The sequence below is a fragment of the Saccostrea echinata genome, unplaced genomic scaffold, assembly GCF_033153115.1.
Source record: "Saccostrea echinata isolate AGI-Se365-2 ecotype Australia unplaced genomic scaffold, CSIRO_AGI_Sech_v1 ptg000054l, whole genome shotgun sequence".
NCBI classification, from domain to species: Eukaryota; Metazoa; Mollusca; class Bivalvia; order Ostreida; family Ostreidae; genus Saccostrea; species Saccostrea echinata.
In genome coordinates, this window is record NW_026889803.1 from 52058091 (window position 1) to 52076152 (window position 18062).

Here is an 18062-nt window from a genome sequence, read left to right on the forward strand (position 1 = left end):
TGGTATTGTAAAATGATGTTTGTAATCTTTGTAACACAAGGAGAAGGAAAAAGCTTTAGATCTTGTGATAATTGTTGAATGTCAAGGACACTGAAAGAAAATAGTTGGAAAATTTTGGAAAGGATTTATTTCAAATATTTATCATTTCATACTTCTACAAAATTTTCAAAATTATCACAAAAACCCTTTCTATTTTCAATGAGATAATAAATGCAAAAATATCGAACCTCAAATAAAAAAAAAAATTACAATACTCGGACAACAATCCTTCTTATTATGCCTCATATTAATAATCACTAGTAAAATAGAATCTGATTGGCCGAGACAGTCACATAACCGTCGTGTTTGCCCTGCAACAAAACTTCTTGTTTCACGTCGTGTTTCACGAGTATGACGTCACAATGCGGCGACTGAGTTTACTACTGAGTTAGATTGTTAATGTACCGTTGATTGATTGTGTCAATTTAAACGTGTAAAATATATATATTTAGAAAAGTGTTTTCATGGGTGGGGTTTTAATGTTACTGGTGTATAAATTACACTGACTTGTCACGAAGGAATATTTTGTTTTGTTTTTCTTTCTTTCTTTCTTTTTTTTTTTTTTTTGTTTTTTTGTTTTTGTTTTTGTTTTTTTTTTTTTGTTTTTTTTTTTTTTGTTTTTTTTGTGAAGCGTGACTAGTGGTGTAACTTACTTCTGTTTCATATTGTTCTTATCAAATGTTTACTTTATTAATTGGACTTTCTTTATATTTCCTGCATTGTGCTTGATTCGGTATAATAAACAATTTATTGCATGAATGTTCGGGAGACAAAAAGATTTCTTCACCCATGATAAATCATATATAATATGATTTTTCATGGGCGAGGAAATCTTCATGTCTCCTTCACTATCATGCAATAAATGTATATTGTGATAAAAGAAACATTCTTTCAATATCGTGTTACGGATCGGCTACTTAAGAATAAATACAACTTCATAATTTGAAACTTTTGGACATCTTTCCTGTAATTTTAATTTTGAAAATCTTAAAAGCTTCCATAAAGGCGTTTCAGAGCAGTCTTTTACAAGCCAATAAACTTCAACGTATCACAGAAAAAGCTTTCATCCTGTTTTCTTAATTTCTTCCTCTTTTTATTTTGCCTATATTTCTCTTAAATAAACACATTATAATTATAACTATATATTTTTGTCAAGCTTACTTGAAATATTTTTACTACACTTAATACTCTTTAGAATAATTGCGTAACTAAATGAGGCATTCTATAAACGTTTGTGATCTTAAGATGATAAACAATAATATGCATAACACAAATTAGTCTGGACTCTACGATCACTTTACTCTGTTGCAGCTGGTACAACTTCATAAAAGCTCTCTTAATTTTGTATGGAAAAACATGTCACTACATACAAGAAACCTGTTGAAATACGTGTTTATGCTGTAGAGGAAGGGGTATGGAGTTATCACAAAGGGGCGTAAACAGTGGGGAGGCCCCACAGGTGAACGTTGAAATTAAAGGTGGGATTAGGCTTAAACGGAACCTCGGATTAATCAGTGGAACTTCTATAATCGTGGGGACCATTATAGGTAGGAAACTCTGACATTACAAGAATTGTTATAAATAAAGTTTATTTTATTTCTGTTTTTGTAAGTACACTAGACGAAATTGCAAATAAGACCCACCAAAAAAATTAATATTTTACTATTCAAAACTTGTTTATGATGTATTTGATATACATGTATAAATTTGTTACCAAAGTAAAGAATGAGGCATTTAAATGTCTCAGCTGATAAATAATTACAATGTTAACTGAAGCGTAACCATTTCACAGAAAAATGAAAAGTGTGCTCACACTCTTTGAAGGGATAAATTTCTATTTGTTATTTGTGTTCTTTATGTCTGTTCTTATTAAAAATACTGTATGCGGCGTTTGACTCTAGAAGAGCCTGCTAAAGCAGTCAGTATGGTGTCCGTAAAAATGAATTGTTTGTTTTGTCGTTGTTGTTTAACGTCCCTCCCGAGAAATTTTCACTCATATGGAGATGCCACCACTTGCCGATGGAGAACTGCAAATTTTGACCTATACTCGGCACTTAGGGCAATTGAGCAGTGAGGCATCTTTTTCGTGCTAGCACCTACTGCGACACGGTTTAAACCTCGGTTTATACGGTTTCAATCAAAGAACCGGTCTCCACGTCCCACAGTGGGATTCGAACCGCGTAAGGATCAACTCCTTACTTCGCAACTCTAGAGCAGACGCTCTAACCACTGCGCCACGCGGGCGACTAAAAATAAATTAAAACAAATAAAAGATTATTCTTTCTTCTTGTGAAAAATTGTTGCAGATGAAGTAACAAGCATTAACATGTTTTCTATAGATATCCAAGGCATTAAGAAATTTCAAGATTGTTTCACAAAATTGGGGAATAAGAAATAGGGTGAACTGGGCATGGTCAGCAAGGTACTGTGTGACTACTAGGCAATATTATAGTTAATCGCAGTTAATTTTTGATTTTTAACTTGGAGATTGCTTCTGTGCAAGCTCACTGACCACCATCGGTAATCACAAACTTCATATCTGCATGGCAAAAACAGTGCGCAGTGCACGCCTCCGATTTTTTTTTTTTTTTTTTTTTTTTTGAGCAAGAAAGTCATATAAGGGTCTTGTCATGACACAAGAAATTTATGAATTCCACTTTATTGGGGAAAAATGGCGTATTAGATATACTAGCACCGATTAGGCAAATGTTCAATTAACAAACCAGAATTACAAGTGGTACGTGCGTTAGCAATTTTGTCTAGTGTATATGCCATGTTGACTACTTTTTGTATCTTTTATTTATCTGTTTTATCTTATTTTATATTTATTTTGTCTAGGAATCATGACAAATTGTACTTTTCCTCTAGGTTCAGGTATTTTCATTTCCCCTAAAGGAGTGTTTCAGGAGACAGGATCTGTGGGGTTAAGTCTTGTGGTATGGGCTGCAGTAGGTTTCCTATCTCTCACTGGTATCTATATACATCTATTTACATATAAAACTTGTTTTTGTTGCAAATAAAAATTGTGTCATCTATAAAAATAGAGGTTTGAAAACTTTTTGGATAATAAAAGTTCGATTAGCAAAATGTCGAATTATTTATATGAATATAATATTCGCAATCACATTGTAAATACATGGTATACATACATGTATGTATATTTGTAGGTTCTCTTTCCTATGCGGAGCTTGGGATACTAATTCCAAAGTCAGGAGGAGAGTACAGTTATATAATGGTCGCAATGGGAAGGGTGATGGCTTACCTATTTGCATGGACTAAGATCATAGTGCTCAACCCATCCTCCATGGCCATCATCTGTCTTACCTTTGCAGAGTACTTCATTGCTTTATTCGACTTGTGTGGAGAGCAGCCGGTACCAAAGAAAGTGATCGCTGCTCTTGCAATGAGTAAGTAATTGAGCAATTTGGAAACTGTGTTTCTAAATTTGATGTTTTCATTGCATAACTTTCTAGGGAAATCGGTGGTAAAATATACCTGTTAATGTTCATTACGTCAATTGATTGGGTTTATTACGTCAATTTATTAAGTTTGATAGATTTAAAACATTGACATATTGATATCCAACGGTATGCTTTATCTGTTATTTAATAGTATTTAATATATGGTATATCAACTGGCCTATAGTAAGAAAATTTAGTATTTTTGCGAAACAAAGATATTTTTGCATTTATCCAACTGCTAAATCATAACTGGCGTTGTTGTTTTGTCCAACAGTAACTCTTGCAATAATAAATTGCTGGGACACCAAATTTGCAGCCAGTGTGCAGGTCTTTTTCACTGTGGCTAAGCTGATAGCTCTCATCATCATTGTTATTGGCGGTCTTGTCTGGCTAGGGAAAGGTAACATGTATTATAAAACCTTTTTTAAAATTCTTTTTCTTCTTTACATAGTCATCTATTCATATTTTAATTCCATACGTAATCATCTATTCATACTTTCATTCCATGTTACACTTTAGAAGAGGTGAAAACATTTCAGAACGGATTTGAAGACTCCACGAATTCTCCGTCTGGAATAGCTCTAGCTTTCTATGATGCCTTGTGGGCTTACGATGGATGGTAATGTTTATTTATTATCATACATGAAGCTTTATATTTAGACGACTTAAAATACCGTGTTCATTTTATAATATCCTATTGATTTCATCAAAGTGTCAATGAAACTTACCCTGAGTGATAGACCAGTTTTATCTCATTGTTCATCAATGCAATATTTGTAAAGCAAGTTGATATTGTTTTTAGCAATTCGGGCTTACGTGCCAAATTGTAAAAATAATAGTAATGAAATTGAATGTAATATTGAACGCCTTCATTATTTCATACAATGTAACTGAGAAATGATGATGACGTATTTTAATTTAATACCTTTCAGTAGTACAGTGCATATTCTTATTTTAATATCATGACATATACATGTATACAACATAGAAATGTTCTTGACAATGTTAATGTCTATATATTGAAAAACGGGAAATAAGGTTCTTATGAAGTTCAATTGGCCTCAAAATTTGCATTGAAATTGGTCCAATTTCATTAATACACAATAAGAATTATGTCAATTAATTCCTTTTCATTGTTTTCATGTTACGTTGAAATATTTTTTTTGTAGGAATAATTTGAATTTCATTACAGAGGAGCTAAAAAATCCTTACACGTAAGTGGAAACGTTAAAAAATTTTCAAATGTTTATCTTTCCAGGAATTGGCAAAAAAAAAAAAAAATCTGTTAACTTTCAACTCAATATCATAAGGTACAGTGTATATACGTACTTTCATTTATCGAGCTAAAACAGTGTCCAGAGAGTATATAATTCTGAAACCAAAATTTAAGAGTTGTGTGACATTAATTTAATTTGATCAGCATGCTCAAAGAGAGCTTGAGGCAATTTATGAACAAAATGGGTCAGGGTCTTATTTTCAAAATGGAGAACATTGTACCCACTAAGTTCATTGATTGTATTCCACATTGAGTTTGTATTTCGGAAGGTTGGCAAAGAATTCCACCTATATGTCCTTGCCTTGACCCGAAGATCAAAGTAATTATTAAATAAGTACTAGTGGGTTAAAGGACTTTCCTAGTCATATTAAGTCAGAAGTGAGGGGGAACATATACTTTTGTATGAAAATTGAAGTCATAACATTTATCATAAAAATTATGTGTCAGTTTGCCATTTTCTATGGTAAAACACCCATATATGAAACAGATGTGTCAGACTCTGTAGTGTCTTTTATATCTAGTTCTATGAAAAACATGTATTTCGAATAAACTTAGGAATGAAAAACAATATATAGTTAAATGATAGTGTAGTTAATTGATGAAACATTGTCAATATATCTACATGTCGAATTGAAAACCACAGCAAGAGACTTCTTTTCATTTAGATTTATTGATTGTATGCTGTTTTACGTCCCATTAGAGAATTATCCACTCATATAGAGTAGACACGATACATGTATACCGGTGATGGTTTTTAAATATAGATTTATACTCGGCAATCGGGGTCATTTGAGGGTCTTTTATTTTTGCCAACGCCTACCGTGGATTTCGCAGTTATTTGGAAGTCCTAACCTCTTAATCTTTAAGTATTTTACCCTGGTTATCTCGAATCTTAGGATATCTTAATATTTTCTCTCGGTCCTATGAGTTCGAGATAACGAGGTTTGACTGTATCACTTATTCACCTCAGACACATTCGTGATCTAGTCTACTGCTATCTCTTTTTGTCTGTTATTAGTCCCCTACCGGTGAAACCGGAGGGGACTATAGGTTTCCTCTGAGTCTGTCTGTCCGTCTGTCTGTCTGTCTGTCTGTCCGTCTGTCTGTCTGTCTGTCTGTCTGTCTGTCCCTCTGTCTGTCAGTCTGTCTGTCCCACTTGGTTTTCCGCACTTTTTTCTTAAACGCTTGCAGATATTGAGCTGATTTTTGGTATGTGAGTGTATCTTGATGAGTTACAGATCAAGTTTGCATTTCGATCCGCTTCATTGATTTTTGACGGAATTACGGCCTTTTCAATTTTTAAGGGTTTTCCGCAATTTTCTTCTAAACGCTTGTAGATATTGAGCTGATTTTTGGTATGTAGCTTTACCTTGATAAGTTAAACATCAAGTTTGCATTTCGTCCCGCTTCATTAATTTTTGACGGAATTATGGCATTTTTAATTCTTAACGGGAACCAGATTACACTTGCCGGTAGGGGACTAGTATTGCTAATGCAATACTCTCAGAATGCTTGTTAAAACTTGCATTTTTTATGTCCTTTGAATCAAGATGTCTGGGGTCAGAGTGGTAAAAATGTGCAATTATTTGTAAGAAAAAAATATCTTTCTTTACTTCCAGTCAAAGTTTTCGTATATGGCATGTTTTCATACAGAAATTTGCCCCGTGCTAATACCATTGGAGTACTTTTGGTGACTTTCGTCTATGTTTTGACCAACATTTCATATCTTGCTGTACTAGGAAAAGATGGACTTCTCAATTCTCATGCAGTTGCTGTGGTGAGTTAATTAATAAAAGAATATAGAAATAAAAAAAAAAAAAAAAAAAAATTCCAGTTGATACTGGTGATCTTAATGTGAAAATTCCTCAGTTACACAGTTACATGTAATTTAATCTAATTCGACTTTTAATTCTTCAGCTTTTAATCTATATATATATATATATATATATATATATATATATATATATATATATATATATATATATATATATATATATATATATATATATATATATATATATATATATATATATATTCCACTTTTCCAAGGGTGTGACAAACCCAAACCCGATCATGGCATTCTTGCATTTATTTTAGTTGTCCTCAACAAATAAATACAACATTCTGTAGGTTTTCAACAGATGATGATTATATGTCCCCAAGTGTCGACATGAAATCTTAAATAGTCTTTTTTATTACATCTGTGCATGTTGAGCTTAAACAATAAACCGTTTACCAATATTTTAATGTAAGTATGTTTGGGGACCGGTTCTTTAAGATACACTTATTTTATTATACAATTAAAATTTTATTGTAAGTGTTTGATATATCTAATTATTTCTAAACTTTGGCTGATTTTTCTTTTACTAAAAACGCATTGAAATTTAATTTTAACATGTATATAGTTAATTCAATTAGAAACGAGACCACGCTTCACTCCTCAACAATATCTTTGGTCTTATGATGCAGGAATATAATATCAATTTTTTACTCATAGTAGCACTTTAGATAAACCTGAATTAGCACATCATAGTTGATTTTAAAAGTGTATTCTAAAAATGCATTTTAGACAGTCTGGTTTTGGAAATGCAGACCAATTTTAGCTTTTTGAAGTTTTTTTTACGCTAAAAAAACAGACTACAAGACGCTGTAAGTTGATCAATTATTGAAAATGTACTATATCATGTATACATTTACACTTTTTTGTTTATCTCTTGAAAAGTAACAGACAATATTGATGTCTAACGAAACAGCACACAGACAATAAAAATTGTGAAACGCATGTTTTGTGGCTCAAAACGTTCAATCTCAAGGATTGGAACTTTATTTTTATAGTGACATGTTTTTTTTTCAAAAAGATCTTGGACAAACAAATTGTTTTTCATGATGATAATGAGATTTTAAGGCCTTACCACCAATTTACCCCCTGGGTTTTAAGATGTCGATCGAGTTGATCGTTATTATATTGTAAATGTATTGTTTTTAAAAATAAATATTAATTATTTCTGGACATTAAATAGAGAGTGTGTATGCATGACCACAATGAGAAGAGTAAGTTCATCTCCAAAATACAGAATTTATGTCCTCTGAGTCCAATATTGAGGTCCACTAACACTGATAATGTATTATTGAAAAATCTTCTTCCATATTCCTGTATATCTGTGTATAATAATAGTATATGATGATAATTAATTTATTGCGAATTAAACTCTCCGTGTGAACAGGGCATTAGGAAGTCCTTTACCAATACATGTATTGTGAAATTGATGTGCCTGTGGTATAGATTTATCTCCAAGATGTGGCTATGTTTATTGAATTTTGGAAAATGTATTTTATCTTTTTATTTTCTCTTCTCTGGGAGATTCAGCAGACAACGTTGTGTAAAATCTTAAATTTTAAAACAGATAATAAAATGTACCTAAAAGGTGTCTTTTGTTTGCAAATTGTCGACGCATTTTAATCAAACTCAGATGAGAACATTCTAGTTTAAAAAGGTAATTAAGCATTGAGAGCTTAAAAGTAAAAAAAAAAAGCAAAGAGTGCAGACTATATTACTTTTACTTTGTCAAACATGACTTTGTCAAATTACTATAGAATGCTCTTATCAATATGAATATACCATTATTCATGAGATACATGTAGTATAATGTGATATATAATTTAATGTTAATGAACTTCGTAACTGTATATGTGTTGACAGGACTGGGCTAAAATCGTTCTTGGTAAGCAAGTTGCCATTGTAATGCCCATCTTTGTCATGTGCTCAACATTTGGTGCTGCCAATGGTACACTTTTTGCCGGCGTCAGGTAATTCAATCAAATTACTATAATAATAATAGTACACGTATTTAATGAAAAGAAATAATTTTCTTTATCAAAAAATGGTAGATTGGTAATAATATAAGGATTACATGCTTTTGAACTTTCTGAAACAGACTCTATTATACATGTAAAATATCTCACACACTCACATAGATAAATATAGAGAAACTCTTCGTGAAAGTCAAGTTATCAGATTCAATATACTTTTAACAAATAATATTTAGTGTAGAAATTCCATATAATTATAATTTTCTTTAGAATATACTACGAGGATATATAAATCCACTTGTGTAAATCGTATTTGAGGAAAGATAATACAAACAACCTTTCGTCAAAAAATCAGGAAAATAACAACTAAAGTCATGTTTATATAAGTAAAATGAATGTTTAGCGTGATATATTTAATTTTTTTATACAGAATTTTACAACAATAAAGTGAAGAAAAGTTGTAAAGATTAATAAGGGTGACCGCTAAAACGTAGTATTTCGAACATCATAGACAGCTTACAATTTCTTAATATTTTAGAAATTGGATATGAGCATCATATATACCATCAAACTAATCCAAAAATATTTATCAATCCAGGCATTCACTTTTCTTTGTATCATCTGTCCTTACAAATTGTTAAAAACCGCTGTAAATGTATGTTTATCTGGGATTGTAAAATGTATGTTTGTACTTTTCAGAACATTATACGCTGCAGGCAGGGAGAAACAGTTCCCAGAAGTACTATCATACGTTAGTGTGCGACGTCTAACTCCAATGCCATGTGTTATATTCACGGTAAAGCAGAACAACAACGCTGAGTAAATTCAACACTAGTAAAATAATCATACGTCTAAAGAAAATACATAAAATTTAAAAATACATGAATAAAAAACCATGCTTTTTTTATTAAAGAAATCAAGTACAAAAGTGTGCTCAAATCCGGTACAAGAATGTATTTTTATAACTTAAGCCTTCCGACTGTATGGAGTCATGATGAATTCTGTAAGTGCCTTATCTGTTTTATAATTTTTTTTGTTCGTCAAACACCTTATAATTGAAATGGAAATCAGTTGCAACATGTTAGGAGAGTGAAATACCTGGAAGACAAAATCATGGGGGGTAGAAAAATAAAAGGCGAATAATGGCCAAATTTAGCAACAGCTTCGGTGAAGGATGCTCACCATGTATGGGAAGATTGTGGCAAATGCAATAAGTTTAAATGTTAAGGGGAAGATTCTGTAAACAGCATTAGCTTGAACAGTTGAAGCTTAAATTTAGTACTGGGCATAATGACAATTAAACAAGTTGTTGACTACCAAAAATCCAGATGGCGGGAAATACGGTATTCAAAACAGGGATGTTAATCCCAAAACGCAAGCAATTACAAAAGGCATTCTGAGAGCATAAGCAATACTAGTCCCCTACCGGCAACTGTAATCTGGTTCCAGTTAAGAATTGAAAATGTCTTAATTCCGTCAAAAATCAATGAAGCGGGACGAAATGCAAACTTGATCTTTAACTAATCAAGGTAAAGTCAGATATGAAAAATCAGCTCAATATCTGAAAGCATTTAGAAGAAAATTGCGGAAAACCCCTAAAAATTGAAAAAGCCTTAATTCAGTCAAAAATCAATGAAACGGAACGAAATGTAAACTTAATCTGTAACTCATCAAGATACATTCAATACCAAAAATCAGCTTAATATCTGCAAGCGTTTAGGGAAAAAGTGCGGAAAACCAAGTGGGACAGACAGACAGACAGACGGACGGACGGACTCAGAGGAAACCTATAGTCCCCTCCGGTTTCACCGGCAGGGGACTAACAAATACATCAATCTTCGGGCTTTGCTTGTTTAAATGCAATATGGAATGGTTATATGTGAGAGGTATACAAGCGTGTACAATAAACAAAATATTATGAGACATTTATCAATGAAAATATCATATAATTAAGAAATGAATTTAATTTTTGAAGATTCATGAGGACATGAGCTACGACGCTTCATGCCGGCATATTTCATGAAGCGCGTTAGCGCTTCATGATGAATATGCCGGCGTGAAGCGTTGTGGTTCATGTACCTCATGAATTTTCAAAAATTTAATTCATTTCTTATATTTACATTATTTTTTCTGATGATTTGCCACAAATAACGCCATTCAACTGTCCATTTTTAATCAAAACAGTTTGCACTATAGTTTTGACGTCAAGTAAGGTATTATGACGTAACAATGGAGATATTCATGCCTATTCATGGTAGTTCATGAGAAAATGAACTGTATTCTATTTTGTAAAGAATCATAGGGGAAATTTATTGGAAATGTAAATATTAAACAATGACTGACTTTTGCTTCGAATATGAAGGATTTATCAGTCCAGAAATATGACAGCGACCTCGATTTGGCCTAGGTTGATTACGATTTTCTTTGGATTGATAGTTGCATATATATATATTAAGGAATGTTTTTAAGTTTCGTGTGAGTTATTGGTGTGTAAATCACACAGACTTGTCACGTAGGCATATTTCATGGAGCGCGCTAGCGCTTCATGAAAAATATGCCTACGTGCAAGTCTGTGTGATTTACACACCAATAATTCACACTTAACTGAAAAACATTCCTTATATTTACATTTTAGAAGTTCAAAAGCAACAATATTATGCTCAATATTTGATTTCTTGCTGCCCTATATCGTACCTTTTTTATTAACGTCTCTGTAGCCTCATTGTGACGTTACTTTACCGCGAGTTTCACCGTGTATATTTCTACGCGTGAGTATACACAAAAATGAACTTCAAATCAATTGCACAGTTGGCTTAGTAGAAAAACATAGCAAATGTATATATATATATATATATATATATATATATATATATATATATATATATATATATATATATATATATATATATATATATATATATATATATATATATATATATATATATATATATATATATATATACATTTGCTATGTAATGTCTTATATAATGTCTGGCAAGTGACGAATGCATTGAACTTTTCCGTTGGTGAAATCGTGTATACCGTCATGTTATCCAATGTAAGTTGTTTGCTTGGTCGTGGTTGTATATTGGCTGGACAAATGTGTAACCAATCAAAATATAGTGTCGATTGGTCAAACAATTCTATTTATAGTTTACATAATAAAAATAAAATAACTTGAAGAAATTCTAAAATTGGAAATATAAATGGTTAAAAGATAAATAGTAAGTTCTTTTTAACTCAAAATATAGAATTTACAGTCGAAGATGGCAATTTTGTTTTTAAATTAATAAAGTAATGATGAAGAATTTAGAAATGTTATTTCTGATGTATAAATACCGGGATTCTTTGTAGCTGTATAATCCTTTTCTCCTCTGCCTTTTATTTATCCAGGTTGGGTGAAATAAAGCAAATCTGCTTTAACTCTTGGAGAGAGCAAACTGGTCAAGTAAATTCACTTGCCAACGGATTTATCCTTTTTTTTTATCTTGAGTGAAATTCAATTGATCAATAATACGCATGCATTATATAAATATTTATGAAAATGAGGATTTTAGTTAAAATGATTCTTTTGAAATATAACAATAATTGGACTAACCGTACTAAGAAAACTTCAATCAATATGATCTGATTTGTTGATCATGTGATGTTGAAAAATGTTATAGGTTGCCAAAAGTTATAAAATAGTGTTCAAGATAAATTTGATAAAATCGATAACATATACATATGCCTACTTAAACCCCTTAAAATAAATTAATGTTCCATTTATTCATCATTTCATTTTTTTTGTCTTCTCTTAGAGAAGTCGAACTAGTTCATGTATACAGTCTTCCCAATGCAAGTACTGTGTCTGTTTCTAAAGACGTTCGTGTTTTGATATTTGTGTACCTGATAACATACAGAAAAGTAATTGAAGAGCAAAGCTTAATTTTGTTCTTCCGATTGGAATGTTGTGACATACCTATTGGAATGTTGTGACCTACCTTTTGTAATGTTGTGACATACCTAAAAACAAAAATTTGGATTCAAAAATATTTTCGAAGATTTAATAATCTAAAATATTGCTGAATACCATCTCTTTCAATTTATACTTTTTAAAGGGTGTCAATTAATTTTTAAAATCGCCTGTCTTCCTTCCATGTTATTTGAAAGATTAAATAAATATATACAGTATATGTAAGTGTATGTATTTGAAAGTCTTGTTTCGTTTCAGACCGTGATCGGCTTGCTGATGTTAATTCCTGGAGATATTGGAAGCCTGATCGACTTCTTTAGTTTTGCTGCCTGGATGTTTTATGCGTTAGCTATTATATCTCTAATTATATTGAGGTTCAAGTGGAAGGATGCTAAAAGACCAATGAAGGCAAATAATGAACATAATATTATTTTACATATATGTCAAATATTTTGACACATATATGAGAGAAAACCATGCATATTCTGATTGTTTCACTTTGCTTAACTGTTAACTCACCTTAATAAATCTCAAGTGAGCTTCTAAATCTAAGTTTGACCTTTCATCTTCTTTTCAAGAACCACTGGGCCAATTTTAATCAAACTTGGCACAAAGTATTCTTGGGTAAAGGGCAATCAGTCTCTTCAAATGAACTTCCTTTCAAGGGAATTAATCTTGAAAGGCAAAAATAGGGCGGATGATTTATAAATCTTCTGAAGAAGAACCACTGGACCAGAAAAGATGAAATTTACATGAAAGCTTCCTGGTATAGCACGATATCAAGTTTGTTCAAATCATGGCTCCTGGGTTAAAGCAGAACCATAATAGGAATTAAATTTTAACTTGAGAATATCAAGAAAACAATCTTTAAAAATATTTTCAATAACAACAGAGGCACTATTAATCATAATAATTTGAACGCATCATCATGTGCATAATCAAATTTGTTCAAATCATACCCCCTGGGATAGATTGGGGTCACTATTGTGAATCAGAATTTTATGAAGGAATATATAGAGAAAAATCGTCTACTCAAGAAGAACAGGGTCATGATTAGGTAATCAATATGCAAGCATCCTCAGGTAATCTAGATTGACGTTTGTTCAAATCATGGCCTCGTGAGAAAGGATCGGGCTACATAAGGGATCAACGTTTTATATGGGAATAAAGAGGACTAATTTTAAAATATCTTTGCAAGAACAACAGGAGAGCAATTAGTAATATTAATATGCAAGCAACATCAAGTAGTGCAGAATAAAGTTTGTTTAAATCACGGCCTCTGTGGTCAGGGTGGGACCACAATAGAGGATCAAAATTTTAAATCTAAATGTATTGGACACAAATAAAAAATCTTTTCTAGAGTGACAGGGCCATATTAAATCATATTACATGTAGGAAGCAAACATTTTCCATTTGTGTTGTTTCAAATTTTTCATTCAAATAAAGAACCCTTTTGTTAGGGTTGGGCTTAATTTGGGGATCAAATTTCACATTATGCATGTATACAAAATAATCTATAAAAAATCTTCTCCAGAACAAACGGGTCACATTAGTCATATTGGTATTGAGGCAACCCCATGTCGTATGGATTAAAGTTCTGTTATGCCATGTCAACTTGGGACTAGGAAGCGGCCACATCATAGGATCAAAAAGATTCATGGGAATAAAGATAGGAAAATCTTTTAAAGGAAGCTCTAAACACTAATGAAAAATGTATTTTGGACTCTGAGTAACTTATATCGTATAAAAGTGAATATATTCAGTGTATCTGTTTCATTTTCAACATAGGGTACCTGCTTTATTTCTCCAGGGAAAAAAAATCAAAAACAATGAACTATTTGTGAACAGAAATCACTGTTGTTTACTTACATTGAGAAAAGTAGTGGAAATGATGTATTCAATTACTTATTCTAGGTCTAACATTAAGAATACTTTGATTTGTTACAAATTGTGGCATTAACAGTAGATTTCCATTTGTTTATTCTATTTTTCTTGTAAGGGCAGATCACTCTAACTGAATAAAAGTACCCTACACATAGAACGCTTTAGTGTGCAGCGTTTAGAGCTTCCTTCAAATCTGAATAACTGCCTGGCCATGATGATTCAGGTGAAACGTTGTAACACACGGGTCTCTTGTTTTCATGTTTAAGTTTTGTTTGTTTGTTTGTTTAACGTCCCTTTCGAGAATTTTTCACTCATATTGAGATGCCACCTGCCAGTGGAGGGTTGCAAATTTTAGACCTTTACTCGACACTTAGGGCCATTGAGCAGTGAGGGATCTTTTTCGTGCCAGCACCTACTGCGAGACGGGACCTCGGTTTATACGGTCTAATCAGAAGGAACGGTCTCTAACGTCCGACAATGGGATTCGAACCCGCGACGAAAGGATCAGTTCCTTACTGTACGAATCTAGAGAAAAGTTCTAACACTACGCCACGCGGGCGACTTCATGTTTAAGTAAAATTTGATTCAGTTTTATAACATATTCAAATACATTTAAAAGTATTAAAAAAAATATTTATTAAAAGATGAATAAAGAAATGTTAAGAAAACCCGCTTTTATATGCCGATTCTTTAAGCTGCCAAGATAAAGGGTTTACGCGTATGGATAAAATACATGTATATTATCCCATTATTCGAGACAGAATTTTGAAAGTTAAACATTGTCTATTTCAAAAACATGCAATATTAAATTTTTGATGTTGAAGATTTCAGTAAGAAACACTTAGCTATCAAAGAAACTATTTTTAATAAATAATGATTGTTAATGGTAAGTTTGTAGCAAATCATTACTAAAAATTTTAGCACTAGACACATTCAATTAAACAAGTTTGTGTCGAATACTATGTCTCCCAACATTCAATACGCTAGAGCATGCTCCAAATACGATCAACATAGGCGTCGGAACCGGTGGGGAGGGGGCTAGAGGGGCTTAGTCCCCAACTTTTCTTCAAAGATAGACAAAATATAGGCATTGAAAACTGGGGCTTACCATTTTCCGTTGGTTTAGCCCCCCCCCCCCCACTTTCAATTAGCCACCCCACTTTCAATTTGCTTCCGACGCCTATGATCAAATTTTAACCTAGGAAAGCTACTGACAAAGTTGATATAATAAGAATTTCAACAATCTCGTTTAAAGTCAGCTTCCTATAAATTCTTTGGTTAATGACCTTGTTTGCAAATGCAACCTGTCGTTGGGTTGAAGTTTGTCTGATATGTTTCATACCATTTGTTAGGTCATTGATTTTATACCAAAGGCTATGGAGTAGTCCATGTACTCGATCAATACCTAGGGCTCACGGCGGGAGTGACCGATCGACAGAGGATATTTACCCCTCATAGGCAACTGATCCCACCTCTTGTGTTTCCAGGGGTCCGTGTTTTTGCCCTGTTCACACTTAGTTTTGTTTCCTGGATTTATGAGATTGATCTCTGTTTGTTATCTTCACCTTTTACACTAAAATTACAAAATTCAGGTCATGATTTATTATTTTTCTTTTGTAGATCTTTATCCTCTTTCCAGTCGTTTTCTTGCTGTGTTCATTGTACTTGGTGGTGGCTCCGATCATACAAGATCCAAGACTAGAGTTCCTCTATGCATTTCTTTTCATTGTGGGCGGACTTTTCCTTTATCTACCATTTATTCGCTTCAAAAATAATAAAGGGTGTTTTAGTAAGTGTGAACAAAAATCAATCTGATGAAAATTTGTTTTGATCTCTTTTGTTATATTTGTCAAAATACAGGTCCGTGGGAAGCAATTTCTGGGTTTTCTTTGTGTGTGGTTGGGGGGGGGGGGTGGGGGGTGGGGTGGCAAAATAAATTCTTGAAAGGTAAAATAAGGTCGCCAGTCGTTATTTTAAAGGAAGCAAAACTGTAAATTAGCTTTGAATTATATTGGAAGGTATAGATTGGCATAATACCCCCCCCCCCTTCGGTTTCGTCGGGCATGAGATCAAGATCAGCTAACTCAATCAAATTAAAATCTTGTTGCGTGAGTTACAGTAAGAAGAAGGTTTACAAATAATACGACCCAATTAGGAAAAAATACTTATCAATATGATACAAACCGAGCAGGAAATGTCCAATTTTCAGTCGACTAAATGAACCTTAAAAATATACAGACTCATTTTTTGAATTGTTGTTTTATGATCCATATTAATGTTCGTCCTTTTATCAGATATAGATCTTTATGCATACATGATTTGCATAAAGATTAAATATACGTGGATGTGTTCAACATTCTTGTTGATTAAAGTAAATTTACTTCTTTTTCAGAACGCGTCACATTGTTTATACAACTCTTGATGGAAGTTTGTCCAAGTCCATATGTGCCTGAATTTTGATAATTAACTGCTGCCATATCTGAAGCAATTTGCTAGCATTCTAAGGCTATTAAAGTAAAATGAAGATTAAAGGGGAAGAGGAGAAAAAAGACCGATCAATTAACATTATCAGTTTGAAATTACTTTCTGAATGCTTTATGTAAAATCTTACTAAAAAAGCTTTCTATCATCTAAAAAAACTATATGTAATAATTTACCTGAGGATTGTGAGAACTCACCAACCTTACAGACTTTTATTAGACAATTTTGTAAAATATGTCTAGAACAGAAATCTAAACCTTAGTAGTATAATTATGATAAAGGTTTAGAAAATTTTGCATATAAATACATGTATGGTTTTGTATAACATTACTACTCCTGAAAACATTATTTTATTATATATTCCAATGTAAAAGTATGATCCTATTAGTGGAGCCAAACTATCCCTTGGGATCAGTATTTGAACAAACTTGAATCTGCAACATATGGTGCAACTTGCATATTAATATGCCTAGTCGTAGGCTTCAATTTCTTGGAAAGGAGGATTTTTTTTTTTACAATTATTTTTCAACATATTCCCATTTTTAAAAAAAAAATTGATCCCTTAATCATGGCCCCACTCTACCCTACGAGCCATGATTTCAATAAACATTCATCTGCACTACCTGGAATTTCTTTCAAAATATGACTAATTATGACCTGGTCTTTCTCAAGAAAATTTATAAAGATTTTTTTTAAAAGATCGTTATGCCAGGGGTAGACAGGGGGTAGGCAGAGGATCAAAGTTTTACACAGAAATATATACATGAAATCTTTAAAATTCTTCTTCTTAAGAACAACATGCAATGGTAAGTGATATTAATAAGCAGGTATCCTCAGGTAGTGCAGATTCAAATTTGTACAAATCATGACCCCGGGTAGAGTTGCATCAAAAAATGGTGATCAATTTTTTTTCAAAGGAATATATAGAAAATAAATTAAATTTCAGGCATATATTCAAACAAGTAAATTCAAAGAAATTTGGTCTCTCGCTTTCGTTGTTTTAATGGATGGAATGCCATTTTAATATACAAGCATGTATGAGTACAGAGTCAGTAGGGTACTGATTCACATTTGCTCAAATGATAGTCTTGGGGTAGGGTGGGCCATAAAAGGGGATGTTTTTCCTTTAAGGAACAGCATGCTTACCTGTGGGACT

General features: G+C 32.4%; 1 protein-coding gene across 1 annotated transcript; it reads left to right on the plus strand.

Moving 5' to 3' along the window:
- The first annotated feature begins 1393 nt into the window (after positions 1 to 1393).
- LOC133172587 (b(0,+)-type amino acid transporter 1-like) lies at positions 1394 to 17888 on the plus strand. Its single transcript, XM_061307509.1, has 12 exons — positions 1394 to 1586; positions 2908 to 3009; positions 3207 to 3446; positions 3775 to 3900; positions 4020 to 4119; positions 4670 to 4714; positions 6430 to 6553; positions 8477 to 8583; positions 9286 to 9382; positions 12800 to 12949; positions 16046 to 16214; positions 16818 to 17888. Exons 1-12 carry the CDS (start codon positions 1454 to 1456, stop codon positions 16883 to 16885), a joined length of 1461 nt encoding a protein of 486 aa, XP_061163493.1. The 5' UTR covers positions 1394 to 1453; the 3' UTR covers positions 16886 to 17888.
- The last annotated feature ends 174 nt before the right edge of the window (positions 17889 to 18062 follow it).

Bases quoted from the DNA above. Each gene is read 5' to 3' on its own strand.
- LOC133172587 (XM_061307509.1), top strand. From the start codon at position 1,454: ATGGAGTTATCACAAAGGGGCGTAAACAGTGGGGAGGCCCCACAGGTG. The intron at 1,587-2,907 runs GTAGGAAACTCT...CTTTTCCTCTAG, and splicing joins AATCGTGGGGACCATTATAG to GTTCAGGTATTTTCATTTCC. The intron at 12,950-16,045 runs GCAAATAATGAA...TTTCTTTTGTAG, and splicing joins ATGCTAAAAGACCAATGAAG to ATCTTTATCCTCTTTCCAGT.